The 13,938-nt window shown below is 24.6% G+C and overlaps 1 protein-coding gene across 1 annotated transcript; it reads left to right on the top strand.

Annotated features, from left to right (window-relative positions):
• Positions 1 to 2,334: 2,334 nt before the first annotated feature.
• Positions 2,335 to 13,709, top strand: LOC145838247 (presequence protease, mitochondrial-like). Its single transcript, XM_082945810.1, has 17 exons — positions 2,335 to 2,403; positions 3,829 to 3,916; positions 4,765 to 4,874; positions 5,085 to 5,227; positions 5,794 to 5,912; positions 6,402 to 6,494; positions 6,834 to 6,991; positions 7,188 to 7,314; positions 7,694 to 7,782; positions 8,019 to 8,119; positions 8,285 to 8,399; positions 8,825 to 8,942; positions 9,180 to 9,314; positions 10,813 to 10,950; positions 11,496 to 11,604; positions 12,125 to 12,254; positions 13,579 to 13,709. The coding sequence occupies exons 1-17, from the start codon at positions 2,363 to 2,365 to the stop codon at positions 13,598 to 13,600; spliced, it is 1,836 nt and encodes a 611-aa protein (XP_082801936.1). The 5' UTR covers positions 2,335 to 2,362; the 3' UTR covers positions 13,601 to 13,709.
• Positions 13,710 to 13,938: the final 229 nt, after the last annotated feature.

Genomic DNA, 13,938 nt, shown 5'->3' with positions numbered 1-13,938 from the left:
TCCAATTCCTTTTGTTTGCACAATTCTGGTTTCTCTAAAAATATGTAGATAGCCTCCAACTTCACGAGATCAAACACACTATTGCAATGATGGGTTATTCTAAACCCGATTTAGTTTATTACTCACAGTTCGTTGTAAAAGACTCTAAATCAACTAATACATCATAACATCATTTGATGTAAAGCAATTTTTCACCAATGTACCACTAGAAGAATTAATTAAGGTAAGTGTTGACATATTATAAAAAATAAAAAAACCTAACTTAGAGAAGAACAATTCTATAAAGCTGACGAAAATAGCAACGAGTGATGTACAATTTAGTTTAAATAATAGAATTTACAGTCAGATAGGGCCATGGGATGACCGTTTGGTCCAACTCTTGCTAATATTTTTATCGGATATTAAGAATCCAAAATTGCTGACAATCTGTCTTTACAAGTTGTGTACATTAGATACGTTGAGGATTATTTAGTTATATCGAAAACAAAAAGTGAAAACGAAGCTATTTTTCAAAAATTAAACTCCTTACATGAAAAGATTTCTTTCACTAGAGAATTAGAAGAGAACAACCAACTGCCATTTTTAGATATATTGTTAGAAAAGATAAAACAAGCTTGTTAACGAAAGTCTATAGAAAAACAACTTTCACTGGGCAATGTTTACACTACTAATCTTTTTATAGTAAGAAACAAAAAGTAAACCAAATCAAAACACTTTACCATATAGCATACAAAATCTGTTCTGAAGAATTACTTCATTAAGAGGTCAATAGAATAAAAAAAAAATAATAAAAAATGGATACTCACCAGATTTGATTAAGAGGGTTATAAAATCACACCACAATAACCTAAATCAACCTAAGATATACGGACCAGAAAAGTTCTCAGCAATTTTAAAACTACCTTATATTGGAGAAAAATCAGGTGTATTTGAGAGCCAAGTAAAAGACTTAATTAAAACATCTTACAATTAAGTGTGTCCAAGAGTTATATTTCTTATAAAACTTTTTTTTTAAAGTGCAGTTAAAGGATCAGATACCAGACCAAGACAAAACTTGTATAGTGTACAAAAGTTTAATTGCTCTTGCAAAAAGATCTATATTAGTCAGACTTGAAGCATTTAAAAACCAAAATAAAAGAACATTTACCTGCTTGTGTGTTGAAATTCATTAAAATAGAAACTGAAATTAAGACAACAGCAACAAAAAACGCAGCAAAAAGATTTTCAGTTGCAGAACATCTAATAAATAATAGAGATTGTGCCAGCAAATATGATATATCCAGATTTAGATTCATCCATCATTGCAATAGTGTGTTTGATCTCGCGAAGTTGGAGTCTATCTACACATTTTTAGAGAAACCAGAATTGTGCAGAACAAAAGGAATATGATTACAAAGTGTCTTTATTTAGTTAAATTAACCATTTATTTATTTTTTTTTCCTTTAGTAGTATTTGAGTTTAATTATTTAACACTTTACACTGATTATTTATGGCGCTTATTACTTTTATGTTTTAACTTTTTATGTTTTGGTTTAAAAACTTAAAAACTTTTCATAATTTTAAATTTTTTTTACTGTTAGGTTCTGACAAAAAGTAGTGAAATACATATTAAATTACCACAGAATAACTTGGGAGAGTGTTTTATATATCTGTTATGCATTTAAATAAATTAGCTAATATTGTTTGAAGTTTTAAACAAATATCTTTACTTATGATGTTATTTTAATTTTAAGACTTTTAACATTTCCTGCTTAATAAGCTCTAAGCTTGATCCATATTGCACGTTTTTAAAATTTAAGTAGTTTTTGAGTCTTCCATTCTTATAACAAAGTTTCTAGTAAGATTTTATTTATAGGTGTAAAACATCTTAATTCAGAATACTATACTATATATTTTGGGTTGATTTTATACAGATTAAGTCTATAGGAGGTTGGGAACTCTTTTATAAGTTTATCTTACATAAAAGATATTAAACTTAGCAGCATTGTTACTGTTTTAGAAAAAAAATTGGAGTTATTTTTTGAAGTTTAAGGGTACAAAGTCAAACAGTTCAACAGTTTTTTTTATATAAGAAGTAAAAAAAATAGTAAAAAAGACAATTTTATTATAAATATATCTTTTATTACATTTTTTGACCAATAGCTATAAATTTGTCTAAACTAAATTAATTATTAAATTAACAATCATGATGTAGGATTTTTTAAATTTTGAGTAAAAAACATCCATTTTTTTTTTCGATAGTTTATTAAATCATATAACTATTTATAATAAGCCATTTTTAAATCACCTAAATACAATAAATTTACTATTTTTATTTTACTTTTGGCAGCATATCTTAATTAGATACTTAGCTGGATTCTAGATGGATAACAAATTTAAAACATTTGGGCTTGCTAGTTGGAGGTTAACACTTAATTTTAGTATTTCTTATTGCTTTTTCAAGTTTTCAAATTTTTTGATACCAATATAGTTTATAACTTTTCTGTTATAAATATAACATGTTTTACTTAGTTTTCTCAAAAAATACTAATATATATAACAGTCTGCAGATTAGGATTTCTGGTCAATTTTTAATGCTGTATATAAAAACTATTATACTTGGAAAAAATTGACAAAGCTTTTAAAGCTTTTTTTACACTTATTAGATTGCTTGAAGTACTTTAAAATTCTTCCTCAGCATGCTATATACATTATGCAATGAAAAGCAAATAATAATTTTACTTAGCTTGATATTTAAGATTTCAAATATTTTTTTTTACAAAAGTCACTATTTTATTCTGTTTATTGCAATCATTGTTATTTAGTATTTAGAATTGTTTTATTTTCTTTTTTAATTATTTAAGACTGAATAAACTAATTTTATTTTATCGTGTATTTATGATGTTAAATAGAATTAATAACAAATTATACAGTATCCTTCTTTTATTACACTGACATATGTTTCTTTGTTAGATGTCAAATATACATTAAAGGACACTTTTGCACAAAGGATCACTTTTTACGACAACACTTTTGTAAAGGTTGATTTTTTTCTTTTTTAATTTATTTGCATTTAATTATTTTAAGTTTTTCTTCATTATTGTTTTTTTCATACAGTACTTTTTATTTTTTCTATCACTGTTATCCCTAACCCTTACCCTGGGTGGAAATATTTTTTATAGATTTATTTTTTGTATTTTTTTAACTAACACTGTTACCCCTAATCCTTACCCTTGGTTGCTAACTTTGTTTTTTTATTATTAGTTTATTTATTTATTTGTTTTATTTTTTTTCTAATAACTTAAATTTTTATTTAATAACATAAATTTATTTTTCTTCTTTTGTTTATTATTCAGTATCACTTTTACCCTTAACCTTTACCCTTGATTGGTTGTTTTTTTATTATTTTTATATTTTTACTGTTGTGCAAAAGTGTCTATGTGCAAAAGTTACCCTTCTTGCATATTCAAGTTTCCGTGAAAATTTTTTATTGTGCTTATTTTACCCATCCCCACTAAATATAATTTCTAAAAAGTATTATAAGTAACTTTTAACTTTTTCATTTCAAAATTCATAAGTTTTATTTAATTTATTTTGTGATGGTTTTATTTACCTCTTTGATTTTAGACTAGTAATCTAACTTGATATAATTTGGGGTCAGTTTATTAACTTGATCAAATATTTTAAGTGAGCACTTATCTAAAAGGGACTTTATTTAAATTAAAAATATATAAAAGTATTTTAGGAAAAATAAGAAACTAATAAGTAAAAGTTTCTCGTTTGTTTACAAATTAACACAGTTGTACTATTTGTTATGTCCAAACGTTTATTTAACTTATATTTATACAGGTACTTTTCTCAGAGAAGAAGTGTAGTTTTACACTCCAAGCGAAGAATAAAAAAAGGAGATAAGATCCATGGATATGAGACAATTAAAGTATAATATATATTTGATTATATAACCTTTTATTGTATTTTTTAGCTAAAGTATATTCTAAATACAATTTTTAAACTTTCGAAGATATTTTAGTATTTAAAGAGATTTTCCATTCTAAGGCGTGCTCTGACTAGCTTGAAATTTAAATAACACTTAGGCTGACTAAGGCTTGTTTTAATTTTTTTCGAAAAAAAAACTGGCTAGTTTGTATATTTTGAAAATACTTTAGACTACTTATTATGACTTTTAAGTTGTTTTTTAAGATGATTATTAGTGATATACTGGTTCCATAGAATTTTTAACCGGCCGGATCTTAATTTTATTTTTAAATTTGTACATGGCAGGATCCAGTTCCGGATCTTACTTTAAAATTAGGACCCAGCCCGATTATTTTAAACTCTCAAATTATCTTGTGATATCTAGTTTAAGTTTCAAAATTAGCCTTAATAACACTTATTACCTTTTTTTTGACCTTCATCGCAAACTCCAGAATATCTTAAGTAAGTTTCAAAGTTTTCCCGTAATATCTAGTATAACATTCAAAAACTTTCTTGTAATATATAAAATAAATTTCAAAACTGCCTTCAGATAAGTCTATTATCTTTTTTTAAAAAGCACTTTTAAGCGATTTACATTGTCTATTACAATATGATCTGACTGAATCTGGGAAATTTTTTCAAATTAAAATTTTGCTGGATTTGGAAAGTTGGATCCGGTAGATCACTAGCTTTTATTATTATTGTTATTATTTAAAATTCTTTCTTTTAAATTTTATATTTTTCAAATACTAAAAGGTGAAATCTAATTGAAAAAATTTTAAATAAAAACGAAAAAAAATATTTTTTTAGACCAAGACAATTGAACAATTTAATTTAAAAATGTACGAATTTAAGCATGAAAAGACAGGTGCTGAGCATTTTCATTTTGAAAGAAATCATTCAGAAGAGAACTTTTTTTGGTTAATTACAGTTTTTAAACAAATTATTAGTTTTTGTTAATAATTTCAAAATAAATTAAAAACAGAATTTTATTACTTGTTTATGTTTAAAAGATTATTTTTAGTTTAAAAGACCTCCGAATTTAAAAACTTGTTCTTTACATTATTCAGTTAGTTAGAAAAAATTAAAAAAATAGTTTTATAAATCTTAAATTTACTTTCTTTTTATAGCTTGGGACTAAAGACGAATTCAAAAAGTAACAACGGTTTGTTTCATGTGCTCGAACACATTGTGTGTTCAAATTCAAAAAAGTTTCCAGTTCAACAATCCTTCAAGAAACTAATTACTTTTAGTGATTTCCATGCTTATATTAGTTAGTGTTGAAAATAAGAAAAAAATATTAAATTTTGATTGAATTGTAGAGGTTAATAATAAAAATAAATTTTACTGAAGCAGTAAAAATGTTTTGATTTTAGTTTTTCTAATTAATTTTCACTTTTAAAACTATATTGTTAAATTTTTCTTTGTTTAATAAGCTTTTATAAATTTGTTAATTCTCGTATTTTATAACAATATAACAAAACTATTTTTTACATACCAGTCTTATTTTAGTAGTAATTTATCAAAACTGCTCTAAATGTTTCTTAAATTTTCTAGTAATATGTTTAACTTTTAAATGTAGTTAATTACTTTTAAATTAGTCTTGAATTTTTTTTTTAAATTTAAATGATCTTACCAAATAATTCTTCTGTTCATTTACTTCTAAATCATAAAAAAAAAACATTTTAACCAGACACAACAACTAAGATAAAAACATGGACAAAGTTTTGTTAACGATGTATTTATACTACATATTTATTAAATACATTTTATACTGATTATTTTTAGGCTAAAGTTTTAAAATGTTAATCAAAGTAAATAACACAAATAAAAAAATAGCGAGAAACCATACCTTTTTTTCATTTTCCACTTCAAACAAGGCTGACCATGATAATATGATGTCTTATGTATTAGAAGGGATCTATTTTCCAAATATAGAAAAGCTTAACTTTTTTGAGGTATATTTTGTTCTTTTCTCAGTGTTTAATATAATGATTTGGTGTCGGTATTATACTGATTTTGGTTTTTACAAAAGGTTTAGATCAGCGGTTCTTGACCTTTTTTTCATACTTTTGGAAGGCTATTACCGAATTTACTAACTTTTCAAGAGTAATTGTCAAAACTAACCAAACATACATAATAGTGTTTAATTTCAAGGAAAAAAAAAACTATATATTTTTTACTGTGAGCTTACTAAATATGATAAATCGTAAATTTTATGAGTGTTATTAGCTTTGAAAAATACAGTTCAATACTAGCTTATAATTTAAAAGGACAATTAATTAACTTTAGTTTACATAAGTGGTATTAAACAAAATTTAACAACTAAAAATTTACAAGGTAATTTACCCAAGGTTAAGAATCGCTGGTTTAGATAATTATTTTTCTCATAAGTTTTTATAGTCCTTAAAAAATGAAAAAAATGGTAACTTTTATTAAAATCGTAGGAACGTGGCCGACTTATTTTTAAGAACTCTAAAGAAAAAAATTCGCAAGTAGCGTACAGTGGCATTGTTTACAATGAGGAAAAATCTTATGCTGTTAGTTTTAAAATTTGTACTAGAATGGTGTTACAATGTAGGAAATAATTATTCTTATATATAATTAGTTATGTTATTTCAAAAAAAAGTTTTTAAAAGAAATAAAAACTTTTGATTAATTCTTAATCGCTGTAACAATTGTTAAGTGTTTTTTTAATTAATTCATTTATTTAACTTCTAATTATATTTTAAAATGTTTTTTATTTATTTTTAATTTCAAAATCGAATTGATCTTAATTTAAATTTCAATTAAATAAAACGATTGTGGTACTAAAAATCATAAGTTTTATAGTGTTTCTTCACTTTAAAATTATAAAAAACTTATAACACTTTAATTAGTGTAATCCAAATTCAATTATGGACGACGCTATTTATGAAGGACTTTTTCCTCAAACTGATAATCGCTATGCAAGTGGAAAACATCTCTGTATGACTAATTTGTCATTTGATAGCCTGAAGTATCACCAAAAAAAATCTTACCACCCTAGTAACTCAAAGTACTTTTTTTAATATTGTAAATAGTATACTACTTTGAAGCCATGTATTTAAAAAATGTGCACAGTAGCATAATAAAAATAAGATTTTTAATCTTAATTAATGTACTTAACAAAAAAAATTTAGTTGAGTTAATTAAATTAACTACTTTTTATTTATAAGTTGCATACTAAATTTTGAAATAAGTAATTAATGCAGATTTATTACCTGTGGAAACTTTTCTATTGAAGAACATTTAAAGATGATTAACGAAAATTTTATGAAAAAATTTGAAAGAAGAAAAACCATCCGAGATGTTGAATATCAACCAAGGTGGAAAAAACCGGTAAGCAATAAATTTTATTTTATTTATTTCTAGCTTAAGTCATTAAAATCTATTTTGTTTTACTTAAAAGTTTTTTGAACTTCTGTAGTAATTAAATTTATGCGTAAGTATTTTTTAAACCATGATCATCATTTTTTATCTTTAAAATGTTTATTATTTTCTCTTTTGTATAGAAGTAAATTTAGTTTAGAAATAATTTCAACAGTTAGCTTAAAAAGTTCATCGATTGATTCTATTAACAGATTTGTGACAATAAAACAACGAAACTTTTTGTAACTATATCTTTAAATACGAGCTTTAATGCATAAGGTTTTAAATTTCACATAACTGCTTTAAAAATATTTTTTTTTTAGTTTCATAAAATTAAAAATTTACACAGAAACACGTTGACATTCTTTCTCCCGTCAATAACTTAGCAGCAGGCCTTGGTGAGCAAACATTGCTCACTATATCATATTTGTTGCCTCGGTGAGCAGCAATCTTTTTTTTTACTTCTACTATTTACATTTATCATTAAAGCTTGCTTCAGGAAGTAAGATATTAAAATTCAGCTAGTTTGCTTTGAGCTAATTAAAAAAAAAAGGTAATTGTTTTATAAAGCTCATATCTTATTTCAGTAAAAATATAAAGTATTTAAATTTATCTCTAAAATACAACTTAAATTTAAAACAAAAACTTAACTACGTTTGAAAAATATTTATCAGACCAAGTAGTGATTATCAAAACTTCGAAAACAAGTTTGTCTGCGAGATCCTCAGCAAAATTATAAATGAAGATATTCAGTATGATATTAAAAATAGTTTTGGTAAGTTTTGTATGACAAAATTTTAAATGTATTTTACGCTTAAACTACTAAATAATTCAAATAAAATAAACTAACAGATTTGTGTTTAAAAAAATGTGTTTAAAACATATCTAATTAACAAGTTATATACAGTTTAAGACTTTTTTTGCTAAAAAATGTTTTCAGAATATATTGAAGAAACAAATGAGAAAATTTTTCAAATTAAATTAAGTGGTATTCGCAGAGAAGATGCAAAAATATATGAAAATCTGGTTTTTAATTCTATCAAAAAAGCTTTGAGGTAAGTATTCGTTTTTTTTTTGAAAATAAAAAGTTTAATAAGGTTTTTTAGCTTTTAAACCATTACTAACTTCTTTTTATACTTTAGAGATTTTGGTTTTTAATAATCTTAAAACCTAGCTTATATAAATTTTGACCTATACGTCTATTAAAGTTTATTGATTTTAATAGCAGAGTTATAATGTAAACTTTTTGATTTAAAAAATTTACCTTAAGTAGGTTATAAAATACACACGATATATGCATGGTTTGATTTTTTTACATGGTTTATCTTAGTAATTTAGAAACAATTTTCATTACTTAAACTAGTTACATACTTTAGAAAAGGTAGTAAAATTTAAGAAAATTAGGTTTGTAGCCTAATATATTTTTTTTTCTACTTTTTTTATGGTTAAATTCTTCCTTAATAGTTCTTAATTAATACAGCAAAAAAGGATTGTTATCAGAAAAGGCTGATGAATTTTTAAGAAGTACAAATAGTGAACCAGAAATATTTAGCTCGGAGTTTTTTTATGAACCAAAGTTTGATAGAGATTTTTTCTCAGTTAGTATATCTTTTTCTGTTTTTTTTCTGCTTTTCAAAGTTGACATTTTGAAAAAAATTTATGATTACTTGATGCATATCAACTAGTGGTTGCAACATTGCATAGCTAAAAATATATGTTGTGCTTGTGTGTCAAATTTTGGTTTAGACTGATTGTGTTTTAGATAAAAATGAGGTATCATGAAACAACTTAATTTGTTTTGACTTGTATTTAGTTTTAAAGAATTTATTTTGCAGGATCTGATGACAAAGTGGATTAACGGAGTTCACCCATTTAATTTTTTCGAGATGAAAAATTATTTCATTAAGATGGTGGTTGAACATAATAGAAGTTCCACATACTTTGAAGATAAACTAAGAAAGCTGTTTAAAGTAAGCTTATTTCTCCTATATGAAAATTTATACAACTAGCTTTTAAGTAAATTAGTTTATTGATGTAAGAGGAAATATATTTTTAGTTAGTTTTTGAAATTTATAATAGAGGTGCTCTAATTAAATATTTTATTTACAATGTAACCCTGGCCTGTATGGAGGGGCTTCTTTTATACAAAGAGCTAAAGCTCATCTTATTTTTATTTTGTTTTTTTTTACAGCCAAATGCTTAGAGCGTTTGGTGCTGGGGGTCTGACCTACATTTCCCTGATCCATATTCAATAACTCAAATATTAACTACCAGGAAACATGATATAGATAAGTAATCTTCAGAACTTTATTTTACAATTTTTAATTAAGTGTACAACTTTTTAAATTCAAAACAACTAGTTTTAGTTTTTTAAGACAGTTTATTATTTTTTTTGAAATACAACACCAAAATGAATAATTTATCAAATGCAAATTCTCAAATTCAAATACATTAACAACAACTCTAAAACAATGAAAACATTAACCGCCAAATGGCGAAAATGGCTATTACTTAAATATAATTTAATATCAGGGAAAATTTTTACAACAACCCGGTTTTGGTGACAAAAAAAATGCGACCTCTTCAAATAAAATAAATTAGTAAACTACACACAAGAATGTTGGTTATCTATAATGTAGTTTATAAACTTCATGCGTGAAAATCTAAACAAAAACTTAAACGTTACACACTCGAAAATTCAAGCTTGTCAGAGTATAGTTAGGTAAAATTGGTGCTAGTTTTGAAATGAATTGAATTCAATTACTTTAATGAGTCAAGAAAAAACAGAATTGAGAGCTTAAAAAAAATTTTTAAAGATAGTTATACCTTGAAATTTATCTAAATGTAATTAAAAGCTATTTAAAATTGGAATTTTAAGCCAAGTATCAACAAAACATTAACAAAACTCAAAGTCACTGAAAATTTCAATATCTAATTTGTATTAAATTAATGTAACAGTTAAAATTTAAACGGGTTTAAGAATCATCTAAAAAAAATTAAAAATGTAATCTAAGTTGAATTAAGAATTATCTAAATTTTTTTATTTAAATCAAATGCAACAATAACTCAATCAAAAAGTCAAAAAAAAAACATATTTTGTACTAATATTATAACCTGATTTAAGTTTTTTCTGCTTTACAGTTTATTAATAAAAATTTGTTTCTGTGTCTGCATGAGTTCATTAATTCCGTTTTTTATTGATGCAATTCGTACCAAAAATTCAAAATAAAAATAGTTGGGAATAGTTTCACTTATAAACGTTTCTTTATAAAGCTTGTTAAACAGTTGATTATATCTTTAGTTTTGATACTTTTTTTCTAGTTCTACAAAAAGTATCTTTTAGTGTATACTTGCAAAAATGTAAAAGCCAATATTAATTTTGTATTGGACTTCTCTATGGCCTCAAAGAGATCACTTTAAGCGTTAATAATTTTAATAAAGCAAAGCAAATAACTATTTTTATTTTAGGAAAACAACCATCGCCTTACTATTTACATGACAACAGATGATGAATTTCACCAAAAACAAGATAAAAAAGAAGAAGAAAAAATAAATAAATTAGTCAGTGGATTGAGTCAAGCCCAAAAGAGTCAAATACGTATTCAGGTATGTAAACACGTTAATTTTATTTTTGTGTTTTAAGCTGAATTAACAAGGTTATGTTAACTAAAGTTTCTTAGCTGGCTCCCACTTCTCTGGATTCTTTTGAATTTCCTCGGATAAATGCAATATAGTAAGAAGAATATATTCCATTGATTCTACCTTTTTGCCTAGTGCTGGAATATTTTTAAATTATATTTTTTTAATTATTTAAAAGATAAATTTCTAAAATACGAGAATAATAAATAAGCTTTTTAAAACCATTAAAAACACTTAAAATACTTTATCCTACTATACTGATTTACTTGAATGCTGCTCTTATTCAGCTTATGTATGTACTATTTGTTTGTAGCAATTTATTATCACTATGTTAGAACGTCTAGTTTATATATACCATACAAAATATTTACAAAAAGGTCAAAATCGTTCTGTAGTTGCTTTAAATATTGCTTATTTTTTCTAAGTTTTATAACGGTTAAAATTATTTATAAACAAATTAAATGAATTAAATAAAGATATATTTTTCAAGTTTTATCTTGTTTACAAATTAGGGTTTGGAAATGGAAAAACTTCAAAATAAAAACGACGATTGTTCAGTTCTTCCATACTTAAATATTGAAAATATCCCTAGATTACGACATGTTTCAACTAAAAAACATGGTAATAGTTGTTTGTTAATTTTTACAGGCTTTAGTAATATTTTAATAAATAGATAAATAAATTTATATCACAGTAAAGAAATTTATAAAGTACGCACTTTAGGAGGTACCTACTTAGATACGAACTAAATTTTCAAACTAGAATCAAAAGTTTTTGAAAAAATGTGAGCTATGATATTCTATTGAACAAAAAAGTTAAATAAACAAAACATGAATTAAAAAATTAACGCAAATATTAGATTTTTTTTATTACCTCAAAAAATGCTAGGTAGACCGTATTTTTTAGTAGTTAGCTATTATTCGGTGTGAGAATTGTTAAATTTAAGTCAAATTGTAAATTACGCATTTAACGAAACAAACTTACTTTGCCTGGGTTTAAGGTGCATACTTTATTAAAGTCCCTACTGTGTTACTTTTAGTAGAGGAATATTTTATTGTTTGTTAACTTTGTTTTGAACTTAATTGTTACCAATCAAATAATTTTTTTTGTTTAAGAATCAACTGTTAAAATTTACATACAGAAGTTAGTGGCAGACCTGTTGTACTAAATACTGAAGATAATGAAGGGCTGTTAGTTGGTGTCTTTCCACTTGAAGATATAAAAGAAGATTTAATTCCGTATCTTCCGTTTTTCTTTCAATGCTTACACGAGTAAGTTACAGGAGATATTAAGTAACTGTTATTTCCTTGTGGTTCTTGTACAAAATTTGTTATTGCTAGGATCTGTGTACTTGATGCTGATAAGATGCTGCTTACTTTATATTCTATTTGTTAAGTTTGCATTTTCATTAAGTTTCTTTGGCATTCCATCAAGTCCATGTAATAAAATATTTTCATTTTTCTGTTAAACAAAATAACTGAAATGTTATTTATTGTCAAACAAAAACATAAACATATTTTATTAATTAATTTTTCATTTCTATTACTAAGAAACATTTTAAAGTTTTCAACTGAATACAGCAGTTTGAACTAAAGATTTTTAGAGGGTTGTCACTCTTTAAAGCAATATTGCTTGTATGAGTGACCAAAAATTAGCTTGATTTTATAAAAGAAATAAAAAACAAATTGATATGAACAAAAACTGAAAAAAGAATTTGTTAACAGAGCATAAGTATCTAAATGTATTAAAACAATGACAAAGATAATTAATAAAAACGTATTTTTGTAAAAAAAAGTTTATTTAAAGAAACTAGCCTGAGATTTAAACAAAATCATAACTATCATTAGTTTTACAAAAGAATAAATCAAATAAGCCTGTGTAGCCTTAGTTTTTCAAAAATCTCAAACTATTCTGATTAGTCTGAGTGTGTGGTAATTTTTGTTAAAATAACTACACGCCTTTATCTTTTTCTAACATAATTTAAACTGTAAAAAAATCTTGTACTTATTAGTAGAAATGTTTTGGTTAAATGTTAACTTAAAGTTACTTTTTAATATGTTATCAAAAATAATTAAATTAAAACAGTAGTTTTAGGCTGGAATTCGAAAGTAAAATGTAATATTCAGTTCAACTGTGGACAGGGTTAATTACACTTAAAACCATTTATTTTTGGTCTAGATAAATAATTAACGAACTTTTAATGCTCGGATGCTGTTGTTGTTGACCTTGCGGTAAAGTTCATTAATTATTGTTGATGACGCAAAATATCTTAGTTCTATTAATAATTGACGTAATAACTACTGGTTTAAATAAAGAATGATAGAGTGCCCTTGTTTTAGTGAATAAAAGTTATATAATTTGCAACATATAAATAAAATAAAACTCGTGAAACTTAATGTGAACGGGTTCACTACGTAATCACCACTGATTTAAGGTTTTTCTCGAAAAAAGGCACACAAAATCAATTCAGACTGCAGTATTATCTATTATCACTCCTAGACAAAACTCCCATTCTAACTTAAATAACAAGTGCTTGATTATTCATATACTTGATTTTTCAAAAGTATATAATTTTCATTTAGTTACTAATTTTAGGTTTTTCTTGTTTCTTCCTTAGTTGTTTAGATAGGGAAGAAAATGTAGATTGTTCGTTCAAAATAAATTGTAACTGCGAAGATCCGAACAAGGTGGAGCTTTACTTGAAGTTCAAATCCTTCTGTGATGGAGAAGATGATTTATCAAAAATTTTTAGTTTATGGATCAAATTGTTGAATACTAAAGATATGTATGTTTGCAATTTTTAAAATAAATATTTTTACGAAGCTTTAGAAAAAAATCCGTTAAATTTTTTTTTGTTATATACGTCTGTAGCTTTAATATTATAATAATCTAGCTTTTATTCAATACCTTTATGATTTAAATATGTTTGTATATAAAAGTATTCAACTATTAAGT

The sequence above is a fragment of the Thalia democratica genome, chromosome 6, assembly GCF_965202585.1.
Source record: "Thalia democratica chromosome 6, ktThaDemo2.hap1.1, whole genome shotgun sequence".
Lineage (NCBI taxonomy): Eukaryota > Metazoa > Chordata > Thaliacea > Salpida > Salpidae > Thalia > Thalia democratica.
The sequence above is the reverse complement of the archived record's forward strand: the minus strand, read 5'-3'. Positions and strand labels throughout refer to the sequence as shown.

What these genes read in the sequence shown, in the direction of transcription:
- LOC145838247 (XM_082945810.1), top strand. Translation starts at nt 2,363, where the DNA reads ATGGATAACAAATTTAAAACATTTGGGCTTGCTAGTTGGAG. An exon ending in TCAGAAGAGAACTTTTTTTG is followed by an intron (nt 4,875 to 5,084) that starts GTTAATTACAGT and finishes TTCTTTTTATAG; the next exon opens with CTTGGGACTAAAGACGAATT. An exon ending in AAAAGCTTAACTTTTTTGAG is followed by an intron (nt 5,913 to 6,401) that starts GTATATTTTGTT and finishes TTAAAATCGTAG; the next exon opens with GAACGTGGCCGACTTATTTT.